The sequence below is a fragment of the Dromaius novaehollandiae genome, chromosome 6 (genome assembly GCF_036370855.1).
Source record: "Dromaius novaehollandiae isolate bDroNov1 chromosome 6, bDroNov1.hap1, whole genome shotgun sequence".
NCBI lineage: Eukaryota > Metazoa > Chordata > Aves > Casuariiformes > Dromaiidae > Dromaius > Dromaius novaehollandiae.
Window position 1 is genome coordinate 20,667,567 of NC_088103.1, and position 13,486 is coordinate 20,681,052.

The 13,486-nt window shown below is 36.8% G+C and overlaps 1 protein-coding gene across 2 annotated transcripts in view; it reads left to right on the top strand.

Moving 5' to 3' along the window:
* The window catches only part of POLR3A (RNA polymerase III subunit A), a 36,761-nt gene that overhangs the window by 5,545 nt on the left and 17,730 nt on the right, over nt 1-13,486 (top strand). The window contains exons 8-20 of one of the 2 annotated variants that reach the window (XM_026116756.2): nt 178-314; nt 893-996; nt 1,897-2,038; nt 2,559-2,699; nt 3,377-3,446; nt 3,700-3,827; nt 5,338-5,476; nt 7,562-7,726; nt 8,019-8,191; nt 9,362-9,473; nt 10,551-10,669; nt 11,086-11,223; nt 12,889-13,059. In XM_026116756.2, coding sequence (XP_025972541.2) covers nt 178-314; nt 893-996; nt 1,897-2,038; nt 2,559-2,699; nt 3,377-3,446; nt 3,700-3,827; nt 5,338-5,476; nt 7,562-7,726; nt 8,019-8,191; nt 9,362-9,473; nt 10,551-10,669; nt 11,086-11,223; nt 12,889-13,059 — 1,739 coding nt within the window. The remainder of the gene's footprint in view (nt 1-177; nt 315-892; nt 997-1,896; nt 2,039-2,558; nt 2,700-3,376; nt 3,447-3,699; nt 3,828-5,337; nt 5,477-7,561; nt 7,727-8,018; nt 8,192-9,361; nt 9,474-10,550; nt 10,670-11,085; nt 11,224-12,888; nt 13,060-13,486) is intronic. The other variant, XM_064513822.1, reaches the window with a different exon arrangement.

Here is a 13,486-nt window from a genome sequence, read left to right on the forward strand (position 1 = left end):
TAATTAAGCCAGAAATATTTGCTATTTCAAAGCATCCTTTTGTTATTGTTGTGTTGTGCTCCCGTGATGTACCATAGAAGTTGTGCTAATGTGCTGTCTTAATGCGAAAGCTTTTTTACAGATAACATTTTGAAAATGACTTTTTGTGAAATCATTTTAACTTGTTCATTTTGTTAGGTCGGTTTAGAGGCAATCTGTCTGGAAAGCGAGTGGATTTCTCTGGCAGAACAGTCATTTCACCTGATCCTAACTTACGAATAGATGAAGTAGCAGTGCCTATTCATGTTGCTAAAATATTAACCTTTCCTGAAAAGGTAAGTAGTCTAGAACCAAAACCTTTTTTATGTGGTTTTTTTTTTTTTTTAGCAGGTATAAGTGTTGGCCTCCTTTATAACCTGAACAGAAAAGGAAGGCAAAAAGGAGTAAATGTAGTAGTTTTATGTTCAACATGCTGTTCAGTGACACTTTGCTGGTTCCATTGCTGCTAGTAAGTGAAAGTTGTAGTATCAGATAAACGCAAGTATTGTGGAGGCCCACTGTGTACGGAGGGAGATGTCAAAAGAGAGTATTAGTTTTGCTTGATGTTTTTTAAACTTGTATATAGCTTCATATATTCATTGGCGTATCTGTCAAAGGAGTGGTTTGTTTTTTTATTTCTGAATTTACTTCCCAGATTTTTCATTTAATTTCCCTCTGATGTTCTGCTCTAAGATTGACTTAGTGTCCTCCTCTATTCTGTCTTGCCTGTTTCTTTCAGCAGCTGGAGGCTGTGAGGCAGGGGGAGAGGGGGATTGTTAGTTAAACCTAAAATTTGAAAACCCAAAACACCAGAGAAAGCAAGAGGTCCTGAAGTGTGTTTCGCTTGTTCCTGATTGAAATCTTTATGCAATAGGTGAACAAAGCAAATATTAATTTTATGAGAAAACTTGTCCGAAATGGCCCTGATGTTCATCCTGGAGCCAACTTCATTCAGCAAAGGCACACTCAGATGAAAAGGTACCATGCTTATCTGTAATGATTCATTTCTCTTCATCAGCTTGTTCTTACTGCTGTGTGAAACCACTTACATGTCTATAGGGATTAAAATTATTTTTTATTTTTTAATATCCTTCATAAATGACAGTAATAAAAAATTGTCATTGTCTAAAAAGAGCTTGTACAGTAAACCTGAACAGATAATCCGTGGGATTTAAACTTAAGTGCACATACTAAAGATAGTGAACTGCAATTAGATTGCTTTAGGACTGAGTATCTTTTATTTGGTATAATAGAGGCTAAAATACTGTGGATAATGTAGAAACTTGGATGAGATCTGTATTTTGGGAAATACTGAGAGGCATAGTGCAGAGATACTTGAGTGGCTCTACTTTATTGTTTTGGTTTATTTGTGTGCAATCGTTAGCAGTTGTGGTGGAGTGGGTTGGCTCAACACTGCTGTCTCCTGTACTGTGAGCTCTGGAGCTTTCCTGCTTAATGATGGATGGAAGCAGGCAGTGTGAAGCGCTTTGTACTGGCTGCTGTCATGGAAGGGCTAATCTGCAGTCATTTTATCGATAGTAAGAAGTGATTGTACATTAGTGAAACTCCCTATTTTCTGATGTGGTTACAAATTTTCATGTTTTTATGCTAGGCTTTTTTCTGAGTCATAGTAATAACAGTACTTTTGTTAATTAACATTGCAAATTTATTAATTATTTAAAACTGTAACATGGCTGGTATTTAATGATGTAATGCTTTTCACACTGCTTTTCTTCTAGTCATTGCAATACCAGTAGTCCAACATTTGGAGTATCCATTAATGAAAGAACTTACATTATAAACACAGTTTCTTTTCAGTTGTCTGTATGTCTTTCTGACTTCATTTCTTCTGTCTCTATTGCCATGTGTTACTATAAGATTTTTGAAATACGGGAACCGAGAAAAGATGGCCCAGGAGCTGAAGTTTGGTGATATCGTGGAGAGGCATCTTATAGATGGTGATATAGTACTCTTCAACCGACAACCTTCTCTACACAAGCTGAGCATCATGGCTCACATTGTAAGTGCACGCACAGTCTAGCATAGAGTTAGTGCATCACCTGAATCTTAGGTGCTTTACCTTTTCTGATGTTTATTTCTTACACATACAAAAATAAACGGCTTCTTCTGAAACATTGCATGGGGAGGATCATAAATACAGTGCATTTGTGGTTTTGCATGGGGACTGAAGTGTAACTCGGCAGTATGCTAGCTGGACAATTCTGTTAATAGCCGTAATTGATCTTGTATCTGTTCTTGCATAAGCATTTAATTTTGCAGAGTAGATGTGATCCCCACAAAGCATGCTGTGTTCTGTGCTTTGTATAAGCTCTTCATAACGGAGATTAGTAATTACGTTTGTGTAATGTAACCTGTTTCTGTTAGTTCTTCATTCAGTTAAATCATTTAATCAGAAATTTTGACTTACATCTGTAGTAAAGAGACAGACAGGCTAAAGTCTACAAGGAGATGCTCAGGTATGGCTTTTCATCTTTTAACGTGCCTGACTGTGTGCTGCATTACTTTTTCTTCTTTTGCAGGCTAGAGTAAAACCTCATAGGACATTCAGGTTTAATGAGTGTGTCTGTACACCGTACAATGCAGATTTTGATGGAGATGAGATGAACCTTCACCTTCCTCAGACAGAAGAAGCAAAAGCAGAAGCACTTGTTCTAATGGGGGTATGTATATCATGTCGCTGTTGGGATTTTGCTAGTGGCAGCTATGCCACTAGCTAGAGCTGGTGAGCTATGCCCTGTACTTTTTGTCTCATGTAAAATTTGAAATCATCATTTAGCTACCCTGATAAGGATAATGCTAAAGTGTGAAGCTGCCTCAAAAGTATGCAAAAGGGAATTTAGACTAAATTAAGGCTCTTTAAATACATCGGTAGTCCATTAGACACGTGTTTAGCATCCCTGGCAAATACGGTGTTTTTCAGTAAGTGCATGTCTTTAGTATGTTTCTGCCTGGCTATCATTAGCAATAGCGAGCACTGCCAAAGAAGGATGGCTCCGTTACCAGGTTCATATTTTGTCTTCTAGTCTGACATCCTAGCAACTTCGGGCTGTCAGACCATTTGGAAATGAGGCAGTAATAGTGTGGTCCTACTGGAGCAAGATTTACCAGAGAAGACAGGAGACAGTAGGCTCGTGTGATGGAACAGAGAGAGGAAGGATGCTAGTTAAAGAGGCATCTGATGGTTGCTGCTGTTGATTTGTGGTGTGGGAGTGGAGTCAGTAGCAACAATCTGAGGATTTTTCCAGTACTTACTTTGTACCTTTAGGGCACTGTTGAGTAACAAATGCAATATCAATCTTTTCAAATGTGTAATCTTTTTGTTTCTTATGTCACGTAGACTAAAGCAAACTTGGTAACACCAAGAAATGGAGAACCACTAATTGCTGCTATTCAAGATTTCCTTACAGGTGTGTACATAAGCTTACTTTAGGGCTGTGTGATTTAATGGTTGTTTGTTTTGTTGTTGTTTCATAATCCCCAGGGGAATTAAAAAAAAAATCTAGAAAGGATTTACAACTGAAGCTGTCTATAATCTTTTGTGACTTTGCACACTAAGTGGATAACTAGTATCAGAATGAAATCATGAATACCAAATATGCAATAGCTTTTAAATTTAACCTCATTTTAATCTGTCAGATTAATTATCTTTTTACAATCTAGGTGCCTATCTTCTTACACTAAAAGACACCTTTTTTGATCGAGCCAAAGCCTGTCAAATTATTGCTTCTATCCTAGTTGGCAAGGATGAAAAGGTTAAAGTTCGCCTTCCACCCCCAGCAATCCTGAAGGTGTGTCAAAGTATTTTTCTTTTTCTAATGTTACCAAGACTTTGTCTGTTCTGTGTTTTTTGACCCATGGTGGTGTTTCCAACAAAGAATTTCAGTAACAGTTCTTGTTTTCTCTGACATTTGCACTGTATCAGATACTGTAAGGCATGAAGTGTGAGAATCCAGGGTCAAAGCTACGCAGAAGGAGTTCAGTGCCTGAGGCTGAACAAAGTTGACCTTGCATGGTGCAGTCCAGATGCTGTAAGCCATCAGCTATCACCAGCTAGTGCATATTCCCCCAGGGTTAAAGCAGAGTTTTTTCTACTGTCCTGCTACCGTCAGACAGACTACCTGGCTATTGATGATCAGTAGAAGATGCATCGTTCTTAGAAACCTCATTATTACTAGCTGTGCAGACTAGTATGGGGCTAAGTGGAGAAACCACATTATTCCATAGCTGCCCTGCAGCAATGTGTTAGAATGCTGGGCGCTTCTAAGTTTTGATATTCCAGTGTTAAGGGGTGTCACACCTGTGAAATAATATTTTAACTGTGAACCTGGAAATGTGTTAAAGGTTAAAGAGGATGAGTGCTGTGTGATTTTTGTTACATCATATGCATGAAAATTTATTGTGAAGGGCAAAGTATTTGTATTGGTCACAAACTTTGAAGAGTGCTATAGTATCGTTTGTTAGATGAGATTAAGCCTTCATTCATATGCCTTTAAGTGTGGCTTTATTTGATCAATTTTCCATTTGAGGCAAGCATTATTGTTTGGGGAGAGAACTGGTACATTTTGCAACTTGCCGAATACTCATGAAAAACCAGCATGTACTTGTTTATACCTTTTACTTGATCTCAAAATTGCTGTAAGTGTAATATTTTCCTGGAAATTTCCCTAACTGTTAGGAAAGTAAACATGAAACATCAAAGAATAATACTAACTTCAAGCAAGGTCAAAGCATTTATGGGCAATATCTAAGGTCAGTTTTATAAATATATGTAAACCGTAGTTTTTAGCCAAGTGCAGTGATTCTTTGACTGCTTCTGTCAAATCAAATAAATAATTTTGTCTCTACATGTGACAGTTACTTATGTCTAACTACAGTTGAGTGAAATATGTAATTATATGAATATTTAATCTCATAAAAATTTAATCAGAAGGCACTATAAAATAAAGGAAATATAAACATGGCATCCTGTTTGGGAAATTAAATGACAGTAGCATCATCATTTTCTTCCTTTAATCAGAAAGAGAAGTATGACAGAGTAATAGAGCGTGTTTCTGTAAATGTGTGCACACACTCTTATGTAAAGGATTACCATTCAGAAGTCAGTGCTTTTATGTTTATAGAAATGCATAATAGCTCTCCTATTCAAAGGAAAGCTATTATGCACTTTTATAAATATAGTTCAGTATATAAAGGTTCAGGATAGAAAACAAAATTTTACAATTAAAATCTGCCTGCTATTTTACTGTAGTTGTATCATAAAACTTCCAACCCTAATTTTTGTCCTTTTGTTCTCTTAAGCCTGTGACACTCTGGACAGGAAAACAGGTTTTCAGCCTTATTCTCAAGCCTAGCGATGACTGTCCTGTAAAAGCTAATTTGCGAACCAAGGGCAAACAATATTGTGGCAAAGGAGAAGACCTGTGTTTCAATGATTCTTGTGAGTGACACTTCTGAAGCTTTGTTTTAGAACTCTTCAAAGAAATTGTAGAGGTTGCTTTGAATTTGTTGCTACTGAGCTCTCTGGTGGAGTTGAAGCAGTGTTTTACATAAGTATTCTTGAAATGAAAACTAAAATTGTGCTTTTTTTCAAAAGGTTGGAGTCATACTGAACATCAGAGAAAAGACATGAATGGTTTCTTCTGATAAAATTTCTTTTATATGATGCTAGGCTTGTAGTGATGCTAATGTAGTATTTGAAGGCAAGAAAGAAAAAGATAAGGAAAGCAAAGAAGCTTAAAGTGGCTGTGCAGAGGGCAAATGGGAAAATTTAACATCTCAAGTGGAGGTAGTGATGCCGGGATTAGGAGTCAAACAGTGAAAAGAGTAAAAATATGAAGGGGAGATGGAAATCTGTAAGAGGTCAAACCAACTATATCCTTTCAGTTAGGGAAGTCAGAGTGGTAGCAAAGAAGCAAAGGTTGAAAGGGCTGTAGGGGATTAGCAGGCTTTGCTGGTTAATAATTTAATTTGTGTGGTAGCAGCTGGAAAAAAAACTTGAGCAGGCAGTATTGGTTTGGCTCTTTGCTGCTCAGAAGTGTGAGTTAAGGAACCTATGGAGGAACCATTCATTGCAGTACAGGCATTATATGGCTGTTCAGGCATGTAGCATTGATGTGAGGAAAGATCTGCTGACGGGGACTCGCATCTACTCTGTACCACATTCTGAGAGATTTGCTTAGAAGGCAGAACCACTTGGTGGCTGTGAAATTGGTTGTAAATGTGATGGCACAGTTTTTCACCCTGGATGGCATGCAGGGGTGAAAGGCAGCAAAGCAAGCCTGATGCTCTTGTCCAAACATAAAGCCGTATTCCCTCTTTCATAGGCTTTGTATGTGAAGATACATGGGCAGAATTTCCATTTCATGAGGTTAACGGTAGCCAGTGATGGAGAAAACCTTTGGATTTCACTGATGGCTCTGCTCAGTTCTCTGAAATAACTTCATTTCTAAAGCAACGCTAATTCCATTCAGAAAACTGTGCAAATTCTCTGAAGTTTCATTAAATCCTAGTATTATATTTTCATTGTATATAATAAGCGATAAATGGCAGTGACTACTGCTTGAGTTCAACAAGATGATTCCCTAAGTTCATGTTGAATATACTGAGCATACAGTGTGCAAACATCTAGAGCATTCTGCAGAAAATGATTTAAATTGGATCCATATGTGTATATATATTTTACATATATATATATATATGCCCATTCTTCTTTGAGAGATGCATAATGAAGTTGAGAATGAACATGTACTGCTTTCATAGAAAATCTATCTAAAGTTCATGTATAGAAGATACTTTTTTAATTGCTTAAAGCCTAAAACTTGTAAGGAAGATTCAGTGCCTGAAATAGAGGTTCCTGATGTAGCAAAAGGAAGTTATCTGAGGGATGCAGCATATATAGGCTACAGGCCTACAGCTGAGGTGGAAGTCCTTATGGTATGCTTCTTCTAATTAAAGACACGTCTGAGTCCAGTATGCCTTTTAAATTAAAGCTGTGCCTCCTAAGGTGATGCATACTAGCACTGAATATCAGAATCTTTGAATAAGAAAATTGCAGCCTCCCATCTGAAATTTTGTTGCTCTACTTTAAAAAAAAATCCAGTATCTTTAGTTTACTAAGCATGATCCAGGACTTTATTTCTGGAAGAATAAGCCTGATGGATTTATATCCTTGTTTTGGTCAGTGAAATGAAGTGAAGTTTGTTTTTTTGGATGGTTTTTGCTTGATTTTTAGATTTTTAACATAAGGGATTATTCTCAATGTTTCTCAGAAGTCTTAAATCGGATAAAGTTGCCATTGTAAGGGGGGAGGGCAACAGAAAAATGTTAGTGTCAGTTGGTAAGATCAGTCTGTAGACTGTGTTCCCTAAATACTCATTCCTGCTCTTCCACAGATTTGGTAAATGTATGCCTTTGGGTTTTGTTATTTTCATGAACAAAGCTTTTATTTAAAAACATGCTTCATAACTTATTGCTAGAGTTTAAGTACTGTTTTAAAAAATGATCAGTTCTTTTTTGTTTCTAGATGTCACAATTCAAAATAGTGAGTTAATGAGTGGCAGTATGGACAAAGGAACCTTAGGATCAGGATCCAAGAACAATATCTTCTACATCTTGCTGAGAGACTGGGGTCAGGTAGAAGCTGCAGATGCCATGTCACGATTAGCCAGGCTTGCTCCTGTCTATCTTTGTAAGTAATGGGGGAAGTATGTTTCTTTATAAAACACTGTCTTAAGGCTGAAATACAGAATAATCAAGCAAGATTTTGCTTAAAATATGGTGTCATCTGTTTAAAAAAATAAGTTAACTGCAAAGCTGGTAGAAACACTGAAACAACTGATGTGTGTGCACTTGAAGTGTATGATTGTGTCATAACAGGAGGAAATAATAAAGGTCCTGATGATAACATTTCCTGTTTTTATTTGTATTTTCTCTGTATGAAACTGAGCTAGCAGAATCATCATCTTGTTATTTTACTATAGCTAACCGTGGCTTTTCGATTGGAATTGGTGATGTTACCCCTGGGCAGGGCCTACTAAAAGCTAAGTATGAACTCCTGAATGCTGGCTATAAGAAATGTGATGAGTATATTGAAGCTCTGAATACTGGCAAGCTGCAACAGCAGCCTGGCTGTACTGCAGAAGAGACACTAGAGGTAAAAGTTTTAAATTAAATCAATATATGTTTATGGTAGAGACTTTATCAATGAATTCCTGTTAAGTTGTGCAGCTGAAAGCTGTCTGCTGAAGCTTAAAAATTTGAGTGAATAGGATCCTTATGCGCTCAGTTTAATTGTTTGAGTCTGTCTAGGCTTAACGTTTAGATGCATGTATGAATGGATTAAAACCACTTGGGACTGCTCTTATAGCTCTTCTTGATTTTATGCTCTTCGAGAACATTAAAAATGGTAGTTAGATGCTGAATGGCTGTGATCCTCCCACCCTCCTGGAAGTATTGGGATAGTACATAAGACAGGAAGATTACACAGCTAATCAGAATGGAGTTAATGTTACATTTACCAGTATTTACTAAGCAAGTTAATTATCAATAGTAACGCCAATGAATCTAATCCAAGAAACAAAATACTAATTTAGTTACAATTCTGTCTTTATGTAAATGTTTTCTTGTGTCTTATTAGGGCAGAACTTTAGTGGACTTCAGTTCTGCTCATTTTTTTTCTTTTTTCTGTAGGAGTTTTGACAAAGAGCAATGACTGTTGTCCAAAAGCTTAGAGACAGGGACTTAATGGAGCAAACTGAAGATTGCTCTTTTCACTGTCTTTAATTGTTTTATGCATTTTTCCTCTTGGATACTCAATGTCTAGGAGATGTGATGTGTTACTTTTTAAGTAAAATAATTTCCACCCTGTGATTAACCATTGCCACAGTTGTCCAGTCAGTTCAAACTCGTACTCTGTGGCTGAAAGAAAAGTCTTGCAGTCTTTCTCTCCTCTTCCTCTTCTCAGTGTATGTCCTAGAATGTCTTTTGATACAGTTGTTAAGCTCTTAACAATTGGAGATATTAGCATTGCATACTCTGTCCAAAATTACTTTTTGTGATGGTCTTTTTATATAGCACAGTGAGACTTACAACTTAGTTCGATGGTTGGTTTAACTAGCTTAAGCTAGCGATGCTGCCAAAAGAGGCTGTCATGTGAGTTAAAAGTTACATCTTGTTTTACTCGAAGCAAACATCTAGGTTTCTTTCTTTTTATTCTATTTTTAACTCCTTACTGACTATTGAAGGTATTGGTAGCAAGCGATAGGGTACTGTTTGTGTATGGTATTTTTAACTAATGCTGTATCTCTGAATTCTTGGATTCTAGGCCTTAATCCTTAAAGAACTCTCTGTCATCAGAGATCATGCTGGCAGTGCCTGTCTCAGGGAATTGGACAAGAGCAACAGTCCCCTTATCATGGCTCTCTGTGGTTCTAAAGGTAGGACTTGCTAAGCATTGGAAGTAAATTGCTGACTCCATCACTGTTCTCAGAGTTGCTTGGGCTTCCTTTATAGCCTGTTTTATACAGGTGTATATATTAGATGTGCATGTATTAAATTTATGTCACGTATGTTTGGAGTGACTCTTCTCAATAAATACAAAGTGGCTATGGTCAATTGAAATCAAGTTGATGTATTTTTGGAATGTTTAGACTTCTAGTACAAGATGAAAAGCATCATTCTGGTACTTTAGATGGTTTTTAAGACTTGATTTAATTAATCAGTAAAAAGATATTAGCTGTACCTCCTGCCCCAGAAACCTGCATCACACAGAAAATCAACCAGAAATGATACCTTAAGAATTGGAGATTCGTTTCAGTCATTTTCACTGCTTTGCTTCTAAAGGACCATGTGTAGTAGGTATTTGTTTTCTACGCAAATTCTTGTCCAAGCTTTCTTTTGTTTTCTTAATGAATTTGAAGAAATCATTTAACTGCTCTGCCTTTCCTTATCTGTCTCTAATAAATTGTGAAAAGCCTCAGGATGAGGCTTTTGTGCTGTATTCCTGAAGAAGTACTGAGATGTAAGAAGAATAAATTAGGGGGATAATTTGAGAGAGGGGGAACACTTAATGTGACTTGATTCTCCAGGACTTAGCTTACTGTAGGAATCTTGGTAGAATCTGAACCCTTCCTAAAATATGTTTGATGAAATTGTGAAGCAAAATATATAGGTCAGGATCATGGGTTGTATAAATCACAATACATAATACAAAACAAGATAATGCACAGCCTATGATCAAATACTGGTGGCGTGAATGTCTGTGACCCAAAGGAAAAATAAAAAGGGTTGTTCGCTATATGGTAGACTAACTTGCTTTTTGTCAGTCTCTGTGTAAATGCTTAAATAATAGGGCAAGTAACAGAAAAGTTTGGTTACCTGATGCAATTCTGAAGACATTTGGGAAGAACTTCAAAGCTAAATACTAGATCTTCATAGAAGTGAAGACAGCTCAGTCGTTAGAGGAGCACTGATACTCCTCATTTGTGAGTGGTTTTTTTCCACTTTCTTTTCAGGTTCATTCATTAACATATCCCAGATGATTGCTTGTGTAGGTCAGCAGGCTATCAGTGGGTCACGAGTTCCTGATGGATTTGAGAACAGATCCTTGCCTCACTTTGAGAAGCATTCTAAGGTAAATTGGTATGCTTGCAGTATTTTGTAAAGAAAGTAAAATAGGTTGTTAAAACCATTTTAAGAGGGACAGGTGATAGGGTGTGGTGTCATGGTATGGTGAAGGAAAAGCAGCACATCTAGTGAATGTAAAGTGTTTTGAATGTGAATCAGGAGTTAAGAACCATGTTGTGAATTGTCATAGGAAGTTTGATTAGCTTGAATTTTTACAGGTCAACTTCTGAAGCCTTTATTCAGAACTAAAATAACATTGAACTTCAAAGCTAAATACAAGCTGAGACAATTGCTCTGTATTTAATTGTGCATGTATCAGCTGAGTTTCTGAAAGAATTTAGGCCACTTACAATATATACTTTTGTTGCATGCATACAGAATGTACACTGTATTTTAATCTTTTTTTCCCACTCTTCTATGTAGCTTCCAGCAGCAAAAGGCTTTGTTGCTAATAGCTTCTATTCTGGGTTGACTCCTACTGAATTTTTCTTCCATACAATGGCTGGTCGAGAAGGTCTGGTTGATACAGCTGTAAAAACTGCTGAAACTGGATATATGCAGGTAACTGTCAGTGGAAGGGGGGTAGTACCAGTTTTGCAAAAGGAGGGTATTTGTTTTGGTATGTCTTTTTTAAGATAAGGAAGATGAAGTGCACGTGGGTGGTTGTTGTTGTTGTTGTTAATGTAATGGAGAGTATGTTGTGAAATACCTGAATTTTCTCTATTGTCCTGTAGACAAGGAAGATTTGTGAGACAGACTTCAGGCAATGGCACAGTAGTATGCTTGTACTAAGCTATTTCCTCTTGAATATGGGTGATAAAAGACCTTGTTTTAGGGACTCACTGAGCATTACGTGCTAGGTAGTGTGTATTATCAAAATCCATGTGAATGATGGAAGTTTGGTCCATACATCATAACATTGATTTGGATTGTCAGTGTTTTTTTCAGGTATGCTGTTTTGACTACTTTTTTTTTTTTTCCTATTTTTAATGAGAAACAAAAAAAAAAGCATCTGTAAACCCTTCCTTTGAGTTATTTAAAAAAAAAGATTATCTGGATGGCAGATATCTGTCTAAAGCTCCCTTTCAGTATCTGTCCTCTTTAGGTAGCAGGCCCCTAGCCATATAGACTTGGATTTAGAGTTAAAGATGTTCTGTAATGTGTTAGTTCTTTGGCTGTATCTCCTGTAAAAACAAGCATCCCTTCACCAAAGCTGCTTGCTCCCATACTCAGTCTCAGGAATTCAGTGAAAACATTTAAGTAATATTTTAAGTAATAGCCAAGTAGTATGGCTTTTACTTTTAAGTACAGTCCTCTTTCCAGGCTAGCAGGCAGTAGAAAAGCCCAGAAAATGTGGGGTTGCAAACACAATTCAGGTACATGCAAGTAGCTTTACAAAGAGGGAAATCATTTCTGTTGGGGTGACTAGCTACCCACATAGATAAATTGTAGCGCTTGGAATTTGGATTAGTAAATCTCTTAACATTTATTTTATCTTACCTTTTTTCTCTGCCATGAAAAAAAAATACCAATTTATATTCGTTAGTGCAGTACTTTACATTGATGGAAAAACAGAGTCCATCTTTCAAGTAAAAAGGGTTTTAACTACTAATGCTTAATAGCGTGTTCTCTTTTTTGGGAGGTGGAGAAGGGGAGATGGTAGTAGGGAGTTTCCTGATGCAATGAATCAGTGTAAGGGACAGTAGCTACCTAACACTGATGCAAAAATGGCACCTACAAGCTTTGGCAGGTGAGCTCCAATGTCTTTTTTTGTTGTTGTTAATGAAAATAATCATTGATTGGTTTTGCTTCTGTACAGAAAAGTAGTATCTCTTGAGAAACAAATGATTAGAAGAACTTTGAAAATATACTTTTGTATGTGTGAGTGGGTTTTTTTATTCTTTTTTTTCCTTTCAGCCTTTGGACTGTGGTAGGTTCTTATAGCTTACCATTAAGTATCCTATCCTATATTATGGAATTTTTAAATGTGGAGTTGTTTTAAGATTTTATTATTGCTGGCTTTTTTGTTCAGGGGAGTGTACAATAAAGTCCTATAAATAATGTATGAATTAAATAGGTTTTGTATCTGGTAATGATGACATCAAATTTATTTCCTAAATCCAGTTACTGTAGATTTTGTAATCCCAGTCAAAAGCTGTTTTTAAAAAGAAGCTATTTACCTTTCCTACACCCTTCCTATTTTTTCTTCCTCTCCCCCCCCGCCAGAGGCGGCTGGTAAAGTCACTTGAAGATCTTTGTTCTCAATATGATTTAACTGTCAGAAGTTCTACTGGTGACATTATTCAGTTTATTTATGGGGGAGATGGCTTGGATCCTGCAGCGATGGAGGGAAAGGATGAACCGCTGGAGTTCAAGCGAGTTCTAGACAACATCAGAGTAAGCATTACTGAAATCTTTGTTAGAAGTGTGAAAAGACTATTGGGCATTTAGGAGGAAGTAACAAATTTTGTGGAGAATTGTTTTAATTAAATAATTTATTTTTAAATTGCCTTTTTTGAGGGGGCCAGATCAGAGTTTCTCTGCTCGTGTGTGCTAACAGCTGTAGGATTTTTCTACTTCAGAACAGGGCAACCGGAACTGAACATCTTATGAGGTGTAAAAAATACAGTTTTCTTCAGTGCCTAGATGTGGTTTTAGGGCCCAATACCAAACTCGGGAGTTAGATTACTACTGGTTTATTTGGGTACTAGATTTGACTCACATTACACAAATTAATTCCTAATTAAATCCAAAGGCGTGCATGCTCTTTGTGTTGGACTGCTTCTTAGCTCAGGTGCATAAAATATTGTTGACTAACTCTGAA